At 41.6% G+C, this 20494-nt stretch overlaps 1 protein-coding gene across 1 annotated transcript in view; it reads right to left on the bottom strand.

Annotated features, from left to right (window-relative positions):
- cpe (carboxypeptidase E) overlaps nucleotides 1-18487 on the bottom strand; it is a 58234-nt gene extending 39747 nt beyond the window's left edge. The window contains 1 exon segment of the mRNA XM_084317848.1: nucleotides 18034-18487. Within this exon segment, the coding sequence (XP_084173974.1) occupies nucleotides 18034-18283 (250 nt within the window). The 5' untranslated portion in view covers nucleotides 18284-18487.
- Between the last annotated feature and the right edge of the window lie 2007 nt (nucleotides 18488-20494).

The following is a 20494-nucleotide window of genomic DNA, read 5'->3' as shown; positions in this document are numbered from 1 at the left end:
ACGTCAAAACATTGCGCAAGGTTTTGAGGTTATTCAGCTTTTGACCTGGCCCCAAGCTATAACCGCAAGGAGGGCTAGGATGCTGTCAACGCTTGTTCACAGACATCTTTGGTTGGAACAGTCTCCCCTTGAGGAGGAGAGAAGGTTTTTCCCTCCTCAGGGCTCCCCTCTCCACAGAGGGACTTTGGTTTTTCCGCAGGAGCGCGGCCGGTATTTGACCTAAGCCCCACACCACCTCACACCGCGCAGCCAGAGGTGAGGGCGCGGCCTCGCCAGCGGCTGTGGCGAGGCCCCCGACCAGCGGCCATGTTTCCCCCGCCTGAGGTACCCTGGACACAAAGACAACAGGTGATCACAAGGCCGACAGCCTTGGCGGCCGAGGGATCGGCTACATTAGATGAGCACGCCCTAAAAAAACTCTCCGGTCACTCCCCCCCCCAACACCAGCGGGATACCGGCTCTGATTTGTTCCCTTTGGCTGCGGGCCGCGTGCCTTCAGTGAAGCACAAGCGGCCCCACGTTTCGCCTCTCATGGGGACAGGGGCTGACACCCAGTTGCTGGCTAGGCCTGGGTCTGTCCGTGAGAATGCTGTGCTGTCAAGCGGTGTTTGGTGAGCCTGGTGTTGTGTCTGTCAACAACGAAGGTTGTCAGCGGGGGAACTCGAGGCCCAGGGGGTCGCAGCGTGAGTTCCCCCAGCCCGCCCTCGCCAGGCCGGGTATCACGTTAGTACCTTGGGTGATTTGGGTGGTAGTAATATCACTGCAGGGCTACGGTGTGTAGGAACCCACCCTATCGGGAAGTGTGGGGACCACACGCCTTGCATGTCCAGCTGCAGAACAGATCCTCAGCAGCCCATGCCGGGGAGATGTTCAGTGGGGGAGCTTGTGTCACCCAGTGTGATGTCAGCTTCCCCCGTATCAAACCGGCCCTTTCTGTCGGGGTCCCCCCTTGGGTGCAATTGCCTCGTTGGTAGTGTCAGGGTGCGATATCCCGGCTCCGCGAGACGCCCTGCTCGCGCGGTTGGCGAGTCCAGGGTTAGCAACGCACAGCGGGTGGGACCAGGCCGCATATCTACGGTTCCTGGCGGACCAGCGCCAAGTAGCGGCGGGTGCGCTTTGGGATTATCATCACATATGGCTACAGCAGTGTCATATGTCGAGGTGGATGGAGAGAACGCTGAGGCGAGGACTTGAGTTGCAGTTTGCACAACCCCACCCTCCGTTTTCAGGTTTGGTACAGACCCTATTGTCAGGGTCAACAGCAGTGACAGCTCTGGCCGACAAGATCCGATCTCTGTTGGCGAAGCAAGCCATCGTCGTGGTCCCAAAGGAGGACGCGATGCGTGGCGTTTCCTCCCGGTATTCTCTGGTGCCCGAGAAATCGGGGGGGGGGGGGGGGGGTCAGACCCATACAGGACCTGTCCCATGGAAGGTTCAGAATGTTGACCATCTCCCACCTGTTAGATGCTGTCAGGTGGGGGACTGGTTCACCTCCATAGACCTGTAGGATGCGTGTTCGCATCCCGATCTTCCATAATGGCGAAGAGCGAGACGCTCAGCCAGTATTCATATAACTAGGTTATAGGATAACCTTTCGATACAGTATGTCTTTCACACACACACATACACGCACGCACGCACACACGCACACACACACACAAACTTAGTCACACACACACAGGCACACACAGTGGTGCAGTCGTGGTCACACGCGGTTACACGCCGTGTTACCAGATCACTGAGGCAGAAGTACGCGCGATCGCGCACGGATGTGTACTCGCGTGTACGCGCACACAAAAATGCGCTGTATCCATTCGTTGTGACTAAGTACCCGGCCACCGTTTTACATAACAAAAAGCGCAGGTAGACTAAGTGTCTGGGTGTTGGCTATCTGAATGCATCTCCCCCTTCAGTCTGTGTGACACAGGCAGTGGAGGTGAATACTAATGTGGCTCGGAATTCGTGATGGGGGTCTACCTGCTTATGATATTGAATCAAGCGTCTGTGCTGCGCGCCAGCTTTCCACGCGCACATTCACACAAATAGAGAGCAAGAAGAGCTTGTATGATAGAAAGATTGCACTTGCGTATATGCGCTTGTGTGTGTGTGCGTGTGTGTATGCGTGCGTGTGTGTGTGTATAAATCAGTTCTGTGCGCATGCACGTACCCGTGCGCGCGTGCGCGTGCACGTGCACGTGGCGTGGCGTGTTACCAGTTCCCATATTACGACTGCACCACTGGGCACACACACACACAAACTCAGTCACACACACACGCACACACACAAACACACATGCACATGCACTCACACAGGGACATATATGGATCAGTGTCAGAAATAGTGTGTCTGTTACTAGGCTTGAGTAAATTGTAATGAACCAAAGGAGAATATCAATTCTATTTAAAAAAAAATTATCTTTGACTGTAAATAACACCATGCTAAAATTGACCAGACCTGAAAAATCTAAGCAAATGAATAAAGGGAAGATGATTAAACAGAAGGTTTTGTAGATACAGTACTGAATTCTGCCATCTTTTTTATAATGTAAATTTCTCCACCATTTTTCATCATATTGCAACACCGTTTTTTGCAAGACGTTCACAGAAAGGTAGAGAAACTAACTGCGTTCTGTTTTATGGCAATAACGTTCAGGTTTGTGGGAGATAATCCCAAAAAATAAGAGAAATTAAAAAGTAAATCCAGAAGTCAGATGATTGACAGGGGCTGGTGTGAGCTGGGTAGGGTAGTTTTTCGAAATTTGAAAGCCCTGAGTCTCTTCCTTCAAAAGACTACACTCACTTTTGGCTGTGCCACTTCCTCCTGTCAATATGCGCCGGTTTCCGACTCAATGCCCTGAGATTTCTATAATCTTATATTTCACTAATAACAGTTAAAATAATTGGTAAACAAACATAATGCTGAAAATATACACTTTTACTGTATATCTTGGGCTTAAGAGGTTAACCCTGTGAGGCCCAAATTAAAAAGAAATTAGCAACTTCAGAGGCCAGAGGGTGGGACATATAAACACATTTACTATCAAATAGCATTGTGAGGCTGAACAACAGGACCAATTGACTATACATGTGCTTAAAGGGGAACTATCTTATAAATGGCTTTTTTCAGTGTTTACCATTGTTTCTTAGCTATGTGGACTTATATTAATAGGATATATGTCTCTAATTCTCATATTGGCGAATTCTTCCAATTCTCCTCTCACAATATTCACCCTCACTGAACTGAGTCATCTGAAAATGTGCATATCTGTGATGTCAGAGATTTCTCAGCTGCATAATAATGTGGCAGTTGATGTGGCAGTTGGCACCAGGCCACACAGTGGTTGGAGCCCAGCCTCAAAACGGCTTAAGATCTTGAGGTAGAAAAATGCGGTTTTTAGTACTTGATTAGAAATACAAAACAATGCATTTTTTTTGAAAAAAACCTAGGTGTTCCATAGACTCACAGGAATTGTGTAAAAGTGCCCAAATAGTGAAAGAAATAGTAAAATAGTTCCCCTTTAACATTTTTTAAATAAACATTATTTTTTTAAATGGCTAAAAGTGATTTTGTAATTTTGCAACCGTGGGTCTCACAGGGTACTTTTAACCCTGTGAGGCCCAAATAAAAAAGACATTAGCAACTTCAGAGGCCAGAGGGTGAGACCTATAAACACATGAAGGGTGCCGTGACTGAAAAAAAAGGTTGAGAAACGCTGGTATATGGTGTGGCTCTTTGTGGTACCACAGTAATTTTTTTGTGGCTCTTAGTCTCTGACTGGTTGGCCACCCCTGCTCTATATCATACATGTTGGTGTGTGTTATGTTGGTGTGTGTTATGTTGGTGTGTGTTATGTTCTATATCATACATGTTGGTGTGTGTTATGTTGGTGTGTGTTATGTTGGTGTGTGTTGTGCTCTATATCATACATGTTGGTGTGTGTTATGTTGGTGTGTGTTATGTTGGTGTGTGTTATGCTCTATATCATACATGTTGGTGTGTGTTATGTTGGTGTGTGTTATGCTCTATATCATACATGTTGGTGTGTGTTATGTTGGTGTGTGTTATGTTGGTGTGTGTTATGTTAGTGTGTTATGTTCTATATCATACATGTTGGTGTGTGTTATGTTGGTGTGTGTTATGCTCTATATCATACATGTTGGTGTGTGTTATGTTGGTGTGTGTTATGTTGGTGTGTGTTATGTTGGTGTGTGTTATGCTCTATATCATACATGTTGGTGTGTGTTATGCTCTATATCATACATGTTGGTGTGTGTTATGTTGGTGTGTGTTATGTTGGTGTGTGTTATGTTGGTGTGTGTTATGCTCTATGAGTCTATATCAGGGGTCAGCAACCTTTTTGACATGGAGTGCCTGTTTGAAATATAGTTGTAACTAGTGTGCCTCAACAATATTCCATGCATCGTAATTTTTTTTCTCTCATAATCAGGTATTTTTAATGATAATTTTTACATTATTACATCATTATTGTTATTGTTATTATTAACAATATTATTATGATGGTTGTATCAACCCTAAATCTGAGTTGGGGGGGGGGGGGGGAATGCAATGCAGACAAACAGCTGCATACAGTGCGACCATTTCACTCACATTTGCCCATTCATCTTTGGACACATCACACACCATCGGTGTGTGTACTGTACGTGTGCTGTCATAGCTCCACCTACAGGCCTAATGGAGAACACCAGGAGAACACCAGGATGTGAATGGAGGGTGAATGTGAGGTATATCGTGTAAATAAGTTTTAATTGATCGCAAGACTACACTGTAAAAAAAATTTATTAGTTACCAGAACTTAAAAATATTGAGTTCAGTTACTGTGCATTAAGGTTTTCAGTTTTCAATCCATAATAAGTTAACAGAAAAATAAGTACACAACCACATTATTTCAACCTAATAAAACTATGTTTATTGTCATTGTTTTAAGAACACAAGTTGACTTGGTAATACTCACATTTTGAGTAAAAAAATGGCTTTTAACATGTGCAATGTTCAATGAAATAGAAAAATAAATAATACAATTTGTTGATTAATCCCACTGGTCACAATGGTGACCGTAATAATGTTTTTGTTATAAGGCTCTGCAAATGTTACTGAATGATGTAGCAATGTATTTCCAGCTAAATTGAAATAATAAACAAATAAAGGGTCTCAATTAAATATGTGGAAGTAAAAAGAACCTGTGGGAGGATTTCAACAAGATAAATGCGACAACAGTGCAAAATAGTTCACTATAATATTTCAAAGCAAAAAAAAAAAAAAAAATAATAATAATAATTTTTTTTTTTTTTTTTTTTTTTTTTTTTTTTAGTGCTGCCCCCTGTGCCTATGCAAATGCCCCCGCGTGCCTATGCAGGCACGCGTGCCTAGGGTTGCCTACCCCTGGTCTATATCATCCATGTTGGTGTGTGTTATGTTGGTGTGTGTTATGTTGGTGTGTGTTATGTTGGTGTGTGTTATGATCTATGAGTCTATATCATCCAGCACAATGGCCTTCACCGCTCTACAATGTTCAGTCACCTGGAGACAAGTAGAACATCAATAGTCATAGTTATACAGTATACAGCACTCACACATGATCTCTCTCTCACACACACACACACACACACACACACACACACACACACACACACACACACACACACACACACACACACACACACACACACACACACACGTGCACATGCACACACTCAACTGTTTAATGGTGGTGTTCTAGTATCATTCTAATAAGGAGTGTGAGTGGTTAAATAACTACAAGATGTGTGTGTATGGTGGTGGAATGGGGTGAAAGAGTTCTTCCCTCTCTCTCTCTCTCTCTCTCTCTCTCTCTCTCTCTCTCCAACACACACTTTCAAATTAATTCAGGAATTCTTACTATTTTAAATATTGAAAAGCTTGTTACGAGAACATTGTCATATACAACATATTAAGAGATAACTGAGAATTCGTTTTTTCATTAGCAAATTAATTGCAGTTTCTTTTCACATTTTGAATTGATCAAATTGAAAGTGAGTTGAGCCTGATATGCATCTATATCTATCTATCTATCTATCTATCTATCTATCTATCTATCTATCTATCTATCTATCTATCTATCTATCTATCTATCTATCTATCTATCTATCTATCTATCTATCTATCTATCTATCTATCTATATATCTATCTATCTATCTATCTATCTATCTATCTACAGTATCTATCTATCCATCTTCTCTGTATCTCTCATTTAATTATCGTGCACGCGCACACACACACACACACACAGACACACACACACACAGGGAGGAAATAATCCATATGTGTATTACAGTAATGTATTTATATATGATATACAGTGTGAGCCTCTCATTCATCACAAGGCTGAGACTTCCAGAGGCAGGCAGTTTCCAAGCTGCTATGACCAAGATGACGCAGCTCTCTAAGAGGACATATGGTGGATCCTTCTTTCCTTGGTAAGGAATCTGTAAATGATTGAAATGAAAATCCCCTTTGGCAGCTGATCAATGTGGTTTCCTAGGACCTAGGTGACAAAGCAATGGACTGTCATGGCAACGTCATTAGGGAACCACTGCATCGGGAGAGATCCCAGTCGCCATGACAACTCTGACATACGCAGGTGCTTGGGGAGATAAATTAACTCTGGGCTGCTGTAAGTACACACTTTCTCTCAATTTGTCACACGTGCACGCACACACGCGCGCATAGGCATACACGCACAGACACAGTCACAGGGGCACACACACACACTCCAGTAAGTGACTCATACCAGCATTTACAACCACTTGCGATCACACATACACACACACACACACACACACACACACACACACACACAATACTGCTAATGACGTTAAGAGATGCACAGTGAATGGAAAAAGACAATAGATCCAAGATAATAATAATTATAATAACAATAATAAATTAGATTTAGAGAGAGAAGCGCCTTTCTCAGACTCAAGGACACTCTAAATAAAAAGATAAGCTATATAAAAGGCAAGAAAAAATATATATATGTATTTGGTAACAACAGGAAAATAAAACAAATACAAATTAAAAAGGAAGCAGGTGCAGTCCATTTGGAAGAAAGATGGCCTTCTCCATCAGCTGGTGTCCACAGTATAATAATAATAACTTTATTTGTATAGCACTTTTCATACAGAGGTTGCAGTTCAAAGTGCTTCACAACAGTAAAAAAAAAAAACAGGCATAAGCGAGCATAAAATATTAAATACAAAGAGAGAGGTAGCAAGGTAAGGCAAATCACAGTTCTTCAGTAATACAAATAATAAAATTGAATAGATTAGATAGAGTAAAAAAGTGCGGTTTGATTCAGTTTAAAATAGGCTAAAAATAATAAAATAGAACGGACAATAAAAAAGTGTGATAAGATTGTTCAATAAGAAATATATAACAACAGAGCAGTGTATCGCTCTTAGTACTTTGAGTTTCTTTACAAAGTTCTAACATACAACAGAGCATCGCTCTAACATACAACAGAGCAGTCCATCGCTCTTACATACAACAGAGCAGTCCATCGCTCTTACATACAACAGAGCAGTCCATTGCTCTAACACAGCGGTTCCCAAACTTTTTTGGCCGTGCACCCCCTGTCACCTCCCGACCTAGCTGACGCACCCCCCAATGGGTTTCTGTTCGAAAAAATTATTGCTGGTCTCCGTGCACAGATTTTATTTTTTATTTTATCTCTTCCCACGGCGACTATGGATAGGGAATTTCTTTATTTAATTAAAATGTTCACGACAACATGGATGCATGTACTCTGCCAGCATGTTTAATATCCATAATACTAAAGGTTTGACTAAGATTTTTATGAAATTTTATTGTAAAAAAAAATATATATATAAATAAAAAAAAGAATTTACCACCATTAGCCTTTTCATGTCACGCACCACCTAGAGGGCGCTCGCGCCCACCACAGTTTGGGAACCACTGCTCTAACATACAACAGAGCAGTCCATCGCTCTTACAACAGAGCAGTCCATTGCTCTAACATACAACAGAGCAGTCCATCGCTCTAACATACAACAGAGCAGTCCATCACTCTAACATACAACAGAGCAGTCCATCGTTCTTAACACAACTTAACAACAGAGCATCGCTCTTAAGTTTCTTTACAAAGTTCAGTTTTGAATTACAACAGAGCAGTGTTCTTAAAATGACAGTGCATAGGAGGTAGTGAGATATAATTTGCATAGAACCGAATTTGATTGGAAGTGTATGAAAGTAGGTAGGGTAAGAATAGTGCAGGTAAAGTACAATTTGTCAGGATATCCATGATGTTTCATTGAAATGCCTGAGCAAAGAAATAGGTTTTAAGCTGTCTTTTGAAGATGTCTAGTGAGTTGGCTTCCCTGATGTTTTGGGGTAGTTTGTTACACAGTTTTGGGGCATAGTTGATAAAGGCTGCATTACCGATCCTCTTTTGACTGTTTCTGGGAGTCTCTAGTAGTCCAGTAGCTGATGATCACAGTGTTCTTGCTGGCCTGTAATTTATTAGAGTGTTGGTCCCTGTCCCTGTCCATTTAGAGCTTTGTATGTAAGGAGAAGGACCTTAAAGTCAATTCTAAATGTTATAAGAAGCCAGTGTAAAGCAGCTAAGACTGGACTAATGGATTAGCTGAAGCCTCTCTGTGGTTTTCTTAGGGAGACCTGTGAAAGGTGCATAACCGGCTAGATATGAATGCATGAATTAGCTTCTCAGCATCGCTTTGATTAATAAATGGTCGTACTTTTGCTATATTTCTGAGATGGAAGAACGATGTTTTCGTCACTTTGTTAATATGAGAATTGAAGTTCAGTTCTGAATCTATGATAACCCTGAGAATAGTGACCTCAGATTTGATCCAAGGGCTTAGTCCTCCTAGGTTCTTTATTAACGTTTCTTTTTTTGTTTTGGGGCCGATAATTAGAATTTCAGTTTTGTTCTCCTTTAGTTTCAGGAAGTTCTTACTCATCCATTTATTTATTGCCAGTAAGCAGTCTGTAATGGAGTTTATCGCTGTATCATTTGGTTCAGCAGATATGTACAGTTGTGTATCATCCGCATAGATAATGGAAACCTACATTATATTCTCTGATGATATCACCCAGCGGTAACATGTAAAGGGAGAATAGTAAAGGACCTAAGCACTCCATAGTTGTTGTCATATATCTCAGACATGTGGCCTCCTATGTTTAACATAGAATTTCCTCCCTCTGATTATAAAGTATAATCTAAGTATAAAGGATGAATGGAGTTTATTAGTGTCATTCACTAAAAGGTATTATCCATCCATACGGTACATACATACAAGAGGTATAGTATACTGGACAATACAATACAGGACCACAATGGAAATAAGCTCTGAGATTTTTTGTGTCTATCCTTGGCAGTATTTCCAGACTGTGCTGTCACATGTTATTTTATATATTGTCAAATAAAGTCATTCATTCAGTCAGTCATACTTATGTGGACATGACACATTCATATGTTGAGTAAAGCTACATAAGGCATGTAATACATGTATGTACATCTCATACAGAAAGATGCAGGAGCATGATCATATGGATGCACACACACACACACACACACACACACACACACACACACACACACACACACACACACACACACACACACACACACACACTAAGGCTGAGCCCGAACGTTCAAACGTTCGTTCGTTACCTTGGCATTCGAATTCTAAATCAACATTTGAATTTTTTATTTGTATATATTTTAAATTATATTAAAAAAAAATTATATATATATTTGTATATGTGTCTATTCATTCTGTTTAAACAAATGGGGTTTTTCTTCACAGTTGCAGATAAAGATTAGGCTACACTAATATTATAGTATTAAAAAAAACTGCTGAGTTATATTCATTAAATAAAGTTGATTTATTCTTTTTTTTTTATTAAAAACGAAGGTTCGAACGTCCATTCGAAAAACCCTGACGAAGTTCGAATCCCAAAAACAGGCTTCGGGGACAGCCTTACACACACACACACACACATGCATGTGTAACGGTGGTCACTAGGTACTAGCAGGTACTTCGCAATCAGCACCTGTCCTCCGATAGCCTCGAACCACGAACCCTCCGCTCACCAGCACCATGCGACCATGTATGTCAAATACCACACAGTCTTATCCATTCTGTCCTGAAAAGCATCCAGATCAGGTGGTGAAGTCGGGGTATTTAACTTAGGAGTGAGTTTACACCAAGGGGCTGCTATTGTAAAGTTTCAACCTTGTCACACGCACACACGCACGCACAAGAACATCAGATGTGTGAATGGCAAAAAAAAATTAACTACTGTAGCAGTAAAGGAGGGAAGGGGTGAACCATATTATGAGTGCAAAAACATATACGGAAGGGGAAAGGTCATAGAAGTGCATAGAAGAGAACTAGAAAGAGGACCATGGGAATTACACAGGAAGAGAAGAAAGGAAGAGAGGAGGAGGAGGAGGAGGAGGAGGAGGAGGAGGAGGAGGAGGAGGAGGAGGAGGGGAAGAGGAGGAGGGGAAGAGGACGGATGTGGACGTCTTCTGATGTATAATAAATTACCTCTAGCTGCTCTCTTTTTGTCTCTTATTTTTTATCTCCTCCTTATTCCCGTGCTATCTATTGGTCATCATCCCCCTCTTGTCTCTCTCTCTCTCTCTCTCTCTCTCTCTCTCTCTCTCTCTCTCTCTCTCTCTCTCTCACACTAGTCTATCCGCACCTCTTTTCTTCCTCCCTTTCTCCTTCCCTCTGTCGAGTTCTCTATCTTTCTGTCTCACAGCGAACACTAAACACTCGTCTGTCTACTTCACGAGTAGTCATACAGAAACCTCCACTGATACACCGGTATCATGGACAGGTTTACTGTGGATGAGGGTGCGTGTTAAGAGAAGGATTAGGTATTTCCTCTTTGGCATGATTTACATAGAGATGACTTAGGATGTCTGGATTGATATATACTGTTACCAAAATCACAACCTATTCTGGTCGGTTGTTGCTATCGACCCCGAAATGCTCAAATTTTTTTCATCTTCTCGAGAAGTCCTGTGCAAATGCAGACCGTTTTCTAGATCAAGAGGTTATTGTCACTGGTGATTTTAACTGTAATGTCCATCCAACTAGTCATTTAAACATTGATGATTTTACCAGAATTACTAAGACTAGCAGATCTATCATTGACCTGATCTTGTCATCTGACAAAGAAAAAATATGTCAATCTGGGGTGCTACCTCTAGGAATCAGTGACCATTTTGTCACATACTGCACAAGAAAGATCTGTCACAGCCAGATAGGCAAACACAGCACAGTTAGGATCAGGTCAATGAAAAAGTACAACCTGGAAAATGTCCAACAACTATTGCAGTCTGAAGACTGGAGTCAGGTTACAGAGTGCGACAAAGCTCAGGAAGCTTGGATCATTTTTAAAGAAATATTTCTATCGGTTTTAGACAAAGTATGCCCCATCAGGCTTGTCAGAGTCAAACAACGTTCCAAACCCTGGATGGATTCAGACATCTTAGAACAAATTCGGTTAAGAGACAAAATTCTGGCAACATTTAGAAAATGCGGCGATAGCGCTCTATTCGATGAGTATCGACACATGCGAAATAGAGTAACCAGCCTGGTAAAAAAGGCCAAAACAGAATACTACAAAACAAAATTCCAAGAAGTGAAAAAGTCCCCCAAAGAACTTCAAACTCTAAAAAATCTGGGGGCTCCCATTAGAAACAATTGTTTAGCTTCTTCAAAGATTGGGTTGGATATTGATAATGAAATCTGCTTCGACAGTGCAAGGGTGGCCCAAAAATTCAATGATTTTTTTCACTACAGTGGCATCAACACTTGTGAAGAAGTTACCCGAACCCACTGGACAGTTTGGTAGTAGTCATGTATTTAATTATTATTCAGATAAGGTTGCACAGGATTCCTTCAAATTACAATTTTTTTTTTAAACATTGATCTTAACTGATCACTGTGACTTTATTGCTTTTATCGTTATATATGCCTATATTTGTGTACAGCACTTTGAGCTACATGACATGTATGAAAGGTGCTTTATAAATACTTACTTACTTACTTACTTACTTACAACCAATGGACATGGCTCTGGTAGAAAAAACGATCAATACCCTATAGGCAAGGACAAAGCTACTGGAATAGACGGCTTACCAGTGAGGTTTATCAAAGATGGAGCAAACCAAATTAGTGAACCTCTAAACCTCTCTAAACAGGGTATCGTACCCGATGACTTAAAATGTGCCAGAGTGGTTCCACTACACAAAAAAGGAGATAGGACAAACGAGGGAAACTATCATCCAGTTTCTATTCTCAGCGTCATCTCCAAAGTTCTTGAGAAGGTCATATTTAATCAAATATCAGATTTTCTTAAACAGACAGATCTCCTTTATCAATTCCAGTCTGGCTTTCGCCCTGGGTATTCTATGGATGCTTGCCTGATTGATCTCACTGACCATATTCGAACCCAGATGGACTGTGGCAAACGAACTGGCATGGTTCACTTCTGATTGACCTGCAGAAAGCGTTTGATACTGTTGACCATCAGATCCTGCTTGAGAAGCTCAAAGCCTGTGGGATGGACGATGGGTCGGTGAGATGGTTCAGGTCGTACTTGACTGGGAGGACCCAGGTTGTGAACATAAATGGTGTTGCATCTTCATATAATGAAATAACATGTGGGGTGCCGCAAGGCAGCATCCTTGCTCCATTGCTCTTTTCACTATATGTTAATGACATGGTGTCTGCAGTATCCTGCAGACTCCTACTGTATGCTGATGACTCAGCACTTCTGGTGTCTGGAGACGACACATCAGAAATTCAAGCCGGTCTCAGTAGGGAGCTGGAAAGCCTTCACAAATGGTTAGTTGACAACAGATTATCGATTCACCTTGGAAAAACGGAGTCAATTCTATTCAGCTCAAAACATAAATAAAGGAATGTTCCCGACTTGAGATCAGCTGTAATGGCTTCAGTGTCGAGTCTAGAGACTGTGTTAAATACCTAGGTGCAGACCTCGACCAAACACTCTCAGGGAAAACAATGGCCCTGAAGGTGATCAAAAAAGTTAACACAAGGGTGACATTTTTGCACAGAAAAAAGAGGTTCTTATCACTGGAAACTATGAAATTGCTTGCCAACTGCATGATCCTCAGCCAATATGATTATGCATGTACGTACTGGTATAGTGGTGTTACAGTGGAAAGTAAACACAGGCTACAAACCAGCCAAAATAAGACCATACGATTGGTCCTAAATCTGCCACCTCGAACCCATATTGAGCCATGTCACTTCAATGAGGTGGGATGGCTCCCTGTGGAGCAGAGGGTCTCCTTTCTGAAACTGGGACATATGTATAAAATGTTAATATTTATGCTCTCGCATTGTCCTGCGTGGCCAGGTCCACGGATGACAGTTACGGTCTGGACAGCTCTCAGTTTATGAGCCTAGAAAGGGTTCCTATTCACAGAATGGCTTTCTGTCTACAGCCTGCCGGCTGTGGAACTCTCTGCCCAGGGCCATCCAAAACTCCCCCACTATTGCTGTCTTCAAGAGGGGTGTGAAGCGACATCTGCAACAATAGGTTGCAGAGGGTGCTTGGCCACCACTCTTGAAGAACAGGAACGTGACATGCTGTAATGAGGCTCTTTCAGAAAATTGTGTTGTCTATTTTATCTACTTGTTGTATCTATCTTATCTTCTTAACTCTTTCTTTGTGATTTATTGTATTCTTCTTGGGACCATGTTGGAAACAAGTAGACAGACTTTCACATGTTATCCTTGTACCCCTTGTTTTTATACTTTTGTATAAATTGTATGTACTAAATAAAAATCAAATCAATCAATCATTGATAAACGTCAGCTGCCGCCGTTGCATATCAGGACTATGAGGGGAGCGCTGCCTTTCATACAGCCACAGACGGAGGAAAGTAGAACCTATAGTTGAGTCCATAGATGGTTCCAAAGAGGTTCTACCCAGAACCCTCTTCACTATAGGTAGAACACTCTATAGTGATCTGAAAACCTCTCTTTTTAGGTTTGATACACAGTAAATTTCGCAGAGTACATTTTACTCAAGTTTAGTTTACTTTAGTTTGAGTAAAATGTACTCAGTTTGAGTACAATTTACTCTGCGAAATGTACTGTGTAGGATTCACCCTGCAGGACGTCCTATATATATTGTGGGGAGAAAATAACCAATTTATTTCCTAAAAAAGAAAACAAAAACGGTGTGGTATGTTGAGGTAATCAGTGTGTTTACAGTGCACGACACACGGTGCGCGACAGATGGCCGCTCGCATGGCGGATGCATCAAGCTGAGGACACCCGTCAGCCAACCCCCACGAGCACCCACCAGGAGGCTCACCGGAGGCTAAGCCGATCTGTTGCCCCGGCAACCGCTATTTCAAACGCACCTTGAAGTTTCCCCTGCACCTCGCCCGGGTCAGATGCAAGACACCTTCTCCACAGGGACGGGAAATGACTTTAACTGCACTGTCATAGTGTTTCTTTTATCTTTTCTCCTCCTCTTTCTCTCTTTTCTCCTCCTCTCTAGCTTCCCCCTCAAATGTATATATTCTCTTTTAGAAACTCTGTCTCTTAAACAGTACTGTATATTCGTATATCTTGTATGTCATAAATGTCTGGATGTAGCAGTACTGTCTATCTGTATGTCGTGTAGGGATAAGTACCGAATTCGGTACTTTTGAGGTACCGAACCGAAACACGTCGGTACTACCGAGTATCGATTCAAGTGAGATACCGAGAGGGGAAAAAAATAAAAAAAGATTTTTTTATTATTTTTATTTTTTTACCTTTTTTCTTTTCATGTCAACGTTCACACGCACAATATATGCTTACCTAGGATTTGACTTGATTCAACAACAAAGCAGTCGGAGCAATGGCAAGCCGAAAACTGTCGAAATTGTAGTTATTTGAAGTTTGGATATTTTTTTTCACGACTGAGGTAGGTAAATAACATTTCTTGAGACTAAAGTACCGAAAAAAGGTACCGTTGGGTACCGGTATCGATTCACAGGTACCGGTACCGTATCGGTTCAAATGTGAAAGTTACCCATCCCTAATGTCGTGTGTGTCATAAATGTTATGATGAATTGAAAATGGGGGACCCTGATGTAAACAAGACGAAAGTCTGTCTCTGGTCTGCATCCCCTTAACAATTGTGTGTATTGAGCCGTACTGTATTGTACCCATTCTGCAATCTGTTAATAAAGTTTTCAATCAATCAATCCCCCCCCCCCCCCCCCACCAGGTTTTTTTGTTTGACAGAGGTGAAGAGAGAGGGGGGGGGGGGGGGGGGGGGGGGGGTTGTCGTGGGTGACGGGGGGGGACGGGGGGGGGGGCGGGCTGTGTATACAGCAGAGGGTTGGAAACTCATCTGGTAGTAATAATGGCTCCACATCGCTACTGTGACTCATGCCTGCGCACGCCCCGTTAAACGATTACAGGGCTATTGAGAACGTATACATGGTCATCGGTCTCAATGGCTGCGTCAGCTGGAAACACACCATCCATATGGTGTGAGAACACACACACACACACTCAAACACACACTCACAAACAGAGAATGCTGAAAAGCTCACAAGCATGTGCACATGCGTACATATGTATGCACTCGAGCACACACATACATGCACACAAACACACGCACACAAGACATGCAGTTTGTAGATACTGCATTTCACACATCTTTTAATGCCACACGAATTGCTGAAACATTCAGATGAAAGGAATTAGCCTATAGTTACTATGTCAGTTTCAAAGCACATATTTTTCTAAACTTGTTCACTATGATGACATCTGCAGGAAAAACAAATGATTATGACTCATCAGAGCTCATCCCTGCCCTTAAGTGCTGAATCACTGTGTTATTTGTGTCAGAATGATGTTCATCTCACTGTTTCGGCTATGGGAGCAAACAATATGCAATGAACACCTGGTTTAAACAATCTCACTCCCCTTGCCTTGTCATTACATCTTGACTGACGTCAATTCAGAATTTTCATTGCCTTTTAGGTAGCAAATTGTGTACATTGATGTGAATAAACAAAATATAAGGACATTACAATATTAAAGAGGGTTCCAGAATATCTACCCTTCAATGTTTCTGCCAGAGTAGTCAAATATATCTAGTCTCCATTTTAAAACACACAGCAGACCTGCTCATCTCCATTTTCTTTTTGTAATTTATTTATAACCTTCATCTATATCCAGGAAGTCTCATTGAGAATAACACTCTTTTTCAAGAGAGAACTGGCCACGGTAGCAGCAGTATAATTAGCAGTAAAATTACGCGAGCCAGGGTCCAAACCAGCAAATGAAAAGCAAACCTGAAGAAGCCTACTGTATGTTTTATATGAATTAAATTAAATTAAATTAAATTAAATTAAATTAAATTAAATTAAATTAAATTAAATTAAATTAAATTAAATTAAATTAAATTAAATTAAATTAAATTAAATTAAATTAAATTAAAGAAAAGTCATTGAGGTGTGCGCTGAATACTTTTACATTGAGAGCAAATGAAATTGGCAAACAAAAATATAAAACCTGCTTTTAAATAATCACCTCTGGTCTCTTTTGAGAGAAGGATGGTCATTTTCTAACCAACTGTGCAGAGGTTCAGAATTACGCATGGTTTCCCAAATTTCAGGGTGGCTCTTTTGTTGAAAAACACAAGTGCTCTTGTACTCCGCAATTGGTCTTTCAGGCAAAAACAAGGCAAAGGAGTGTCCCTGTCCCTTGGCTTTGCTTTACCTCTCTGCTTGGACCTGCCTTTGGAACTTTTCTCAAATGGGGCAATTCAGCAACCCCGAGCAAAAAGGTCAAGGGCAATAGCTGTACTGCTCCCCTCAAGACACCTCTAGTGCCTTCTAGTGAAGTGGTCTACTTGGTATGGAGACGTGCCTGGTAGACAGATGTCCAACCATCCACTTTCTCAAGCCTAATAGACTAATTATGTGGTTGGTTGTTGTTGGCTATACACACATGCCTACCTCTTCTACTCAATCAGGGCTGAGGCACTATGATGTCACAACAGGTGATGAGAACACCCAAGAATAAATCATTTGTAGGAGTCTACTGCACATGCACTGAGATGCATAATATCTGCATTGGTGCCGTCAGAGTTTACTAGCTGTAGTCGAACCTCTCCTTCAATCCAAGGTTTCCTCCCTTGACCTGTTAATCTGTGAAATGAACTCTACTTCTCCACTGGTGTGTTGCTGACACTGTGTGGCAGTTAGTTTGGCGATGTAATGACGTTAATTGTAATACGCCTAAACATTTGATGGGGTGGTGCCAAGGCAGGTTCCATTTGCCTTTAGGGAGCTTCTCAGCATCACGACTCGGCATATAAGAGCACAGAGAGATTCTTATCATCCAGCAAAATGGCGGCTTTGCTAGCTTGATCCCTTTAAATCGAGATTCCATCTGCTCTAGAGGAGTGATGCGATATGCAGTGTATGTAGCCCTTTTACGCACAAACAACATGACACCTGCGCTCTTCCATCCTATAGGCTTCTGTCTAAATAAACACTCAACAGAAAGAAAAGAAAACATCCCACGTCTCGTCTCTTGGGGTATTTTCATTCGGTGCCCTAATATCAGCACTATAACTGCGTTATTGAATTGCAATTGTGCGCGATGTGTTTGAATAACTAACGCCAGGGAGATGGATGGTCGAGATCAACTGTCAAAATAAGAAGACGGGAGGAGGAGAGAGAGATTGGATATAACAGGTATACTTAATCCATTCAACCTATATTGTGTAATATAATGAATAGAATAGAATATAAATACTTTTATTATCCCGAGGGAAATTTGACACTGCAAATCGCCCAACATGAAACATTTAGACAGAACATGTCACGAATAAGAATAACAAAAACAAATCAAATTGCCTAGGATAAGAATAGAATAAAAATGGAATAAGATTTTGAATGTGCTATCTATGCGTAAAAACTGACCGGGTTCGTGCGTCCCCGGGTTGTCGGACATCTCCAGCACCAGCAGCTCGCGGCCCTCGAAGCTCTCCCCGACGGTGTAGATGCGCGTGATGGACGGACACTGCAGCCACACCGACACCAGCGCCTTCCGCAGCTCCTCGTAGCGGTGGTACTCGAAGGAAATCTCCCCGTCGTCGGCGGCCCCGTTAACGGTGGCAACAGCCAAGGCCGCCATGGTCCCGAAGAAAACGAACGACACGAATCGTTTCATTTTAATAATATCCTCTTTCTCTCACTCTCTCTCTCTAGCCTGCCTGCGGCTTGGTCCCAACTGGCAACTGCCTTATCTCAGTGCTTCAGCCTCGCTCTGAGCTATAAATACCCCGGTCCGTCTCTATACCTATCTTTCTCTCCTCCCTCTATCTCTCTATCTCTCTATCCTTCAGAGCGCACTGCTGTACCTGAGCGCGTCTCTTTCCTCCACACGGATCTGTCCAACGCGCGGTGGGGTGGGTGGGGGAGCTGCTCCAGGGGCGGGGCCACTGTGCAGCAGAGAAGAGAAACCCTATATCGTGCTGTTTCATTCTGACACAAAGATAAAGAATGGAGAGATTTATGAAGATATCCCAAATGCACGTTTCAACCAACTGTTTCAAAAATAGGTGTTTTGAAACTGACCATAGGCAGACTAATGAAACAAGAACAATCGTGTTGTATTCAGCACGAGTCATAATGGTCAGGTCAGAGTAAAATACAAATATGACATATTTGTATTTGACTCTGACCTGACCATTATGACTTGTGCTGCTGAATACAACACGATTGTTCTTGTTTCACCTATTTTTTGAAAGTCATTCACCATAAGATGCGCGAGAAAAACAAACGATTAAAGGCTTATCGCTGCCTTCAGCCAGTGCTGAATCACTGTGTTATTTGTGTCACACAATGGTGTTCATCATCTCACTGGTCAATATATGGGAGCAAACAATTATGCTGTTTCAATGTTTTTTTTCACTGACATCATCCTGGTTTAGGCTACACAACCTTCCTTGTCTTGCAAATCTAGACTTGAGATCAATATTCAGAATGTGCAAATCATTAAATGTGAATATGGATCGAAGCCTTGATTGATTGATTGATTGATTGAAAAGTTTATTAACAGATTGCATAATAATAATAATAATAATAACTTTATTTGTATAGCACTTTTCATACAGAGGTTGCAGTTCAAAGTGCTTCACAACAGTAAAAAATACAGGCATAAGCGAGCATAAAAAGATAGACAGGTAGAATCACAGTGTTTCACATTAGGATCTAGCATCCCAATAGGCTCTCCGCTTACAGTTTTCAGTAACACAAATAGTAAAAATAGTTTAAAATGATTCAGTTTAAAAATAGTAAAATAAAAATAAAATAAAATAAAATAAAAATTATAAAATAGAACGGACATAAAAAATACAGGCATGAGCGAGCATAGCAAGATATGGCAAGTGACAACAATGCATAAAGTTTACAGACAATCCATGCTGATTGATCTGCCATAAGCAAGTGAAAGTTTACAGACAATCCATGCTGATTGATCTGCCATAAGCAAGTGAAGGTTACAGTCTGTTCTAACAAACCAAACTGCCATGTATTAAAGTTTACAGACAATCCATGCTGATTGATCTGCCATAAGCATAAGATTACAGTCTGTTCTAACAAACCAAACTGCTACAGCCAGGACACAGTTAACCTGGTTCTACTAACAGCCAGGACACAGTTAACCTGGTTCTACTACAGCCAGGACACAGTTAACCTGGTTCTACAACAGCCAGGACACAGTTAACCTGGTTCTACTACAGCCAGGACACAGTTAACCTGGTTCTACAATGCTACAGCCAGGACACAGTTAACCTGGTTCTACTAACAGCCAGGACACAGTTAACCTGCTTCTACTACAGCCAGGACACAGTTAACCTGGTTCTACTAACAGCATAGTGTTTCACATTAGGATCTAGCATCCCAATAGGCTCTCTATTCAGTAATTAAAAAGTGCACTAACCGACGGACATAAAAAAAAATACAGGCATGAGCGAGCATAGCAAATAATAAGAATAGTTTAAAATGATTCAGTTTAAAAATAGTCATCAGTAAGAAGTAAAAAGTGCAATAACCGACACATGAATTTGATAGGCAGTGTAAAAGAGTATGCAGGGTAAGAATAAATACAAGTTGTGTCAGGATATCCCTGATGTTTCCTCTTGCCACTAGGTGGTAGCAGATATCTATCAGTGAAATGCCTGAGCAAAGAGATAGGTTTTAAGCTGTCTTTTAAAGATGTCTAGCGAGTTGGCTTCCCTGATGTTTTGGGGTAGTTTGTTCCATAGTTTTGGGGCATAGTTGATAAAGGCTGCATTACCGATCCTCTTTTGACTGCTTCTGGGAGCCTCTAGTAGTCCAGCAGCTGATGATCGCAGTGTTCTTGCTGGTGTGTAATTTA

Source organism: Notolepis coatsorum (genome assembly GCF_963971535.1).
Source record: "Notolepis coatsorum genome assembly, chromosome: 7".
In the NCBI taxonomy this organism is placed as follows: Eukaryota; Metazoa; Chordata; class Actinopteri; order Aulopiformes; family Paralepididae; genus Notolepis; species Notolepis coatsorum.
This window is presented reverse-complemented; position numbering and strand designations above follow the sequence as displayed.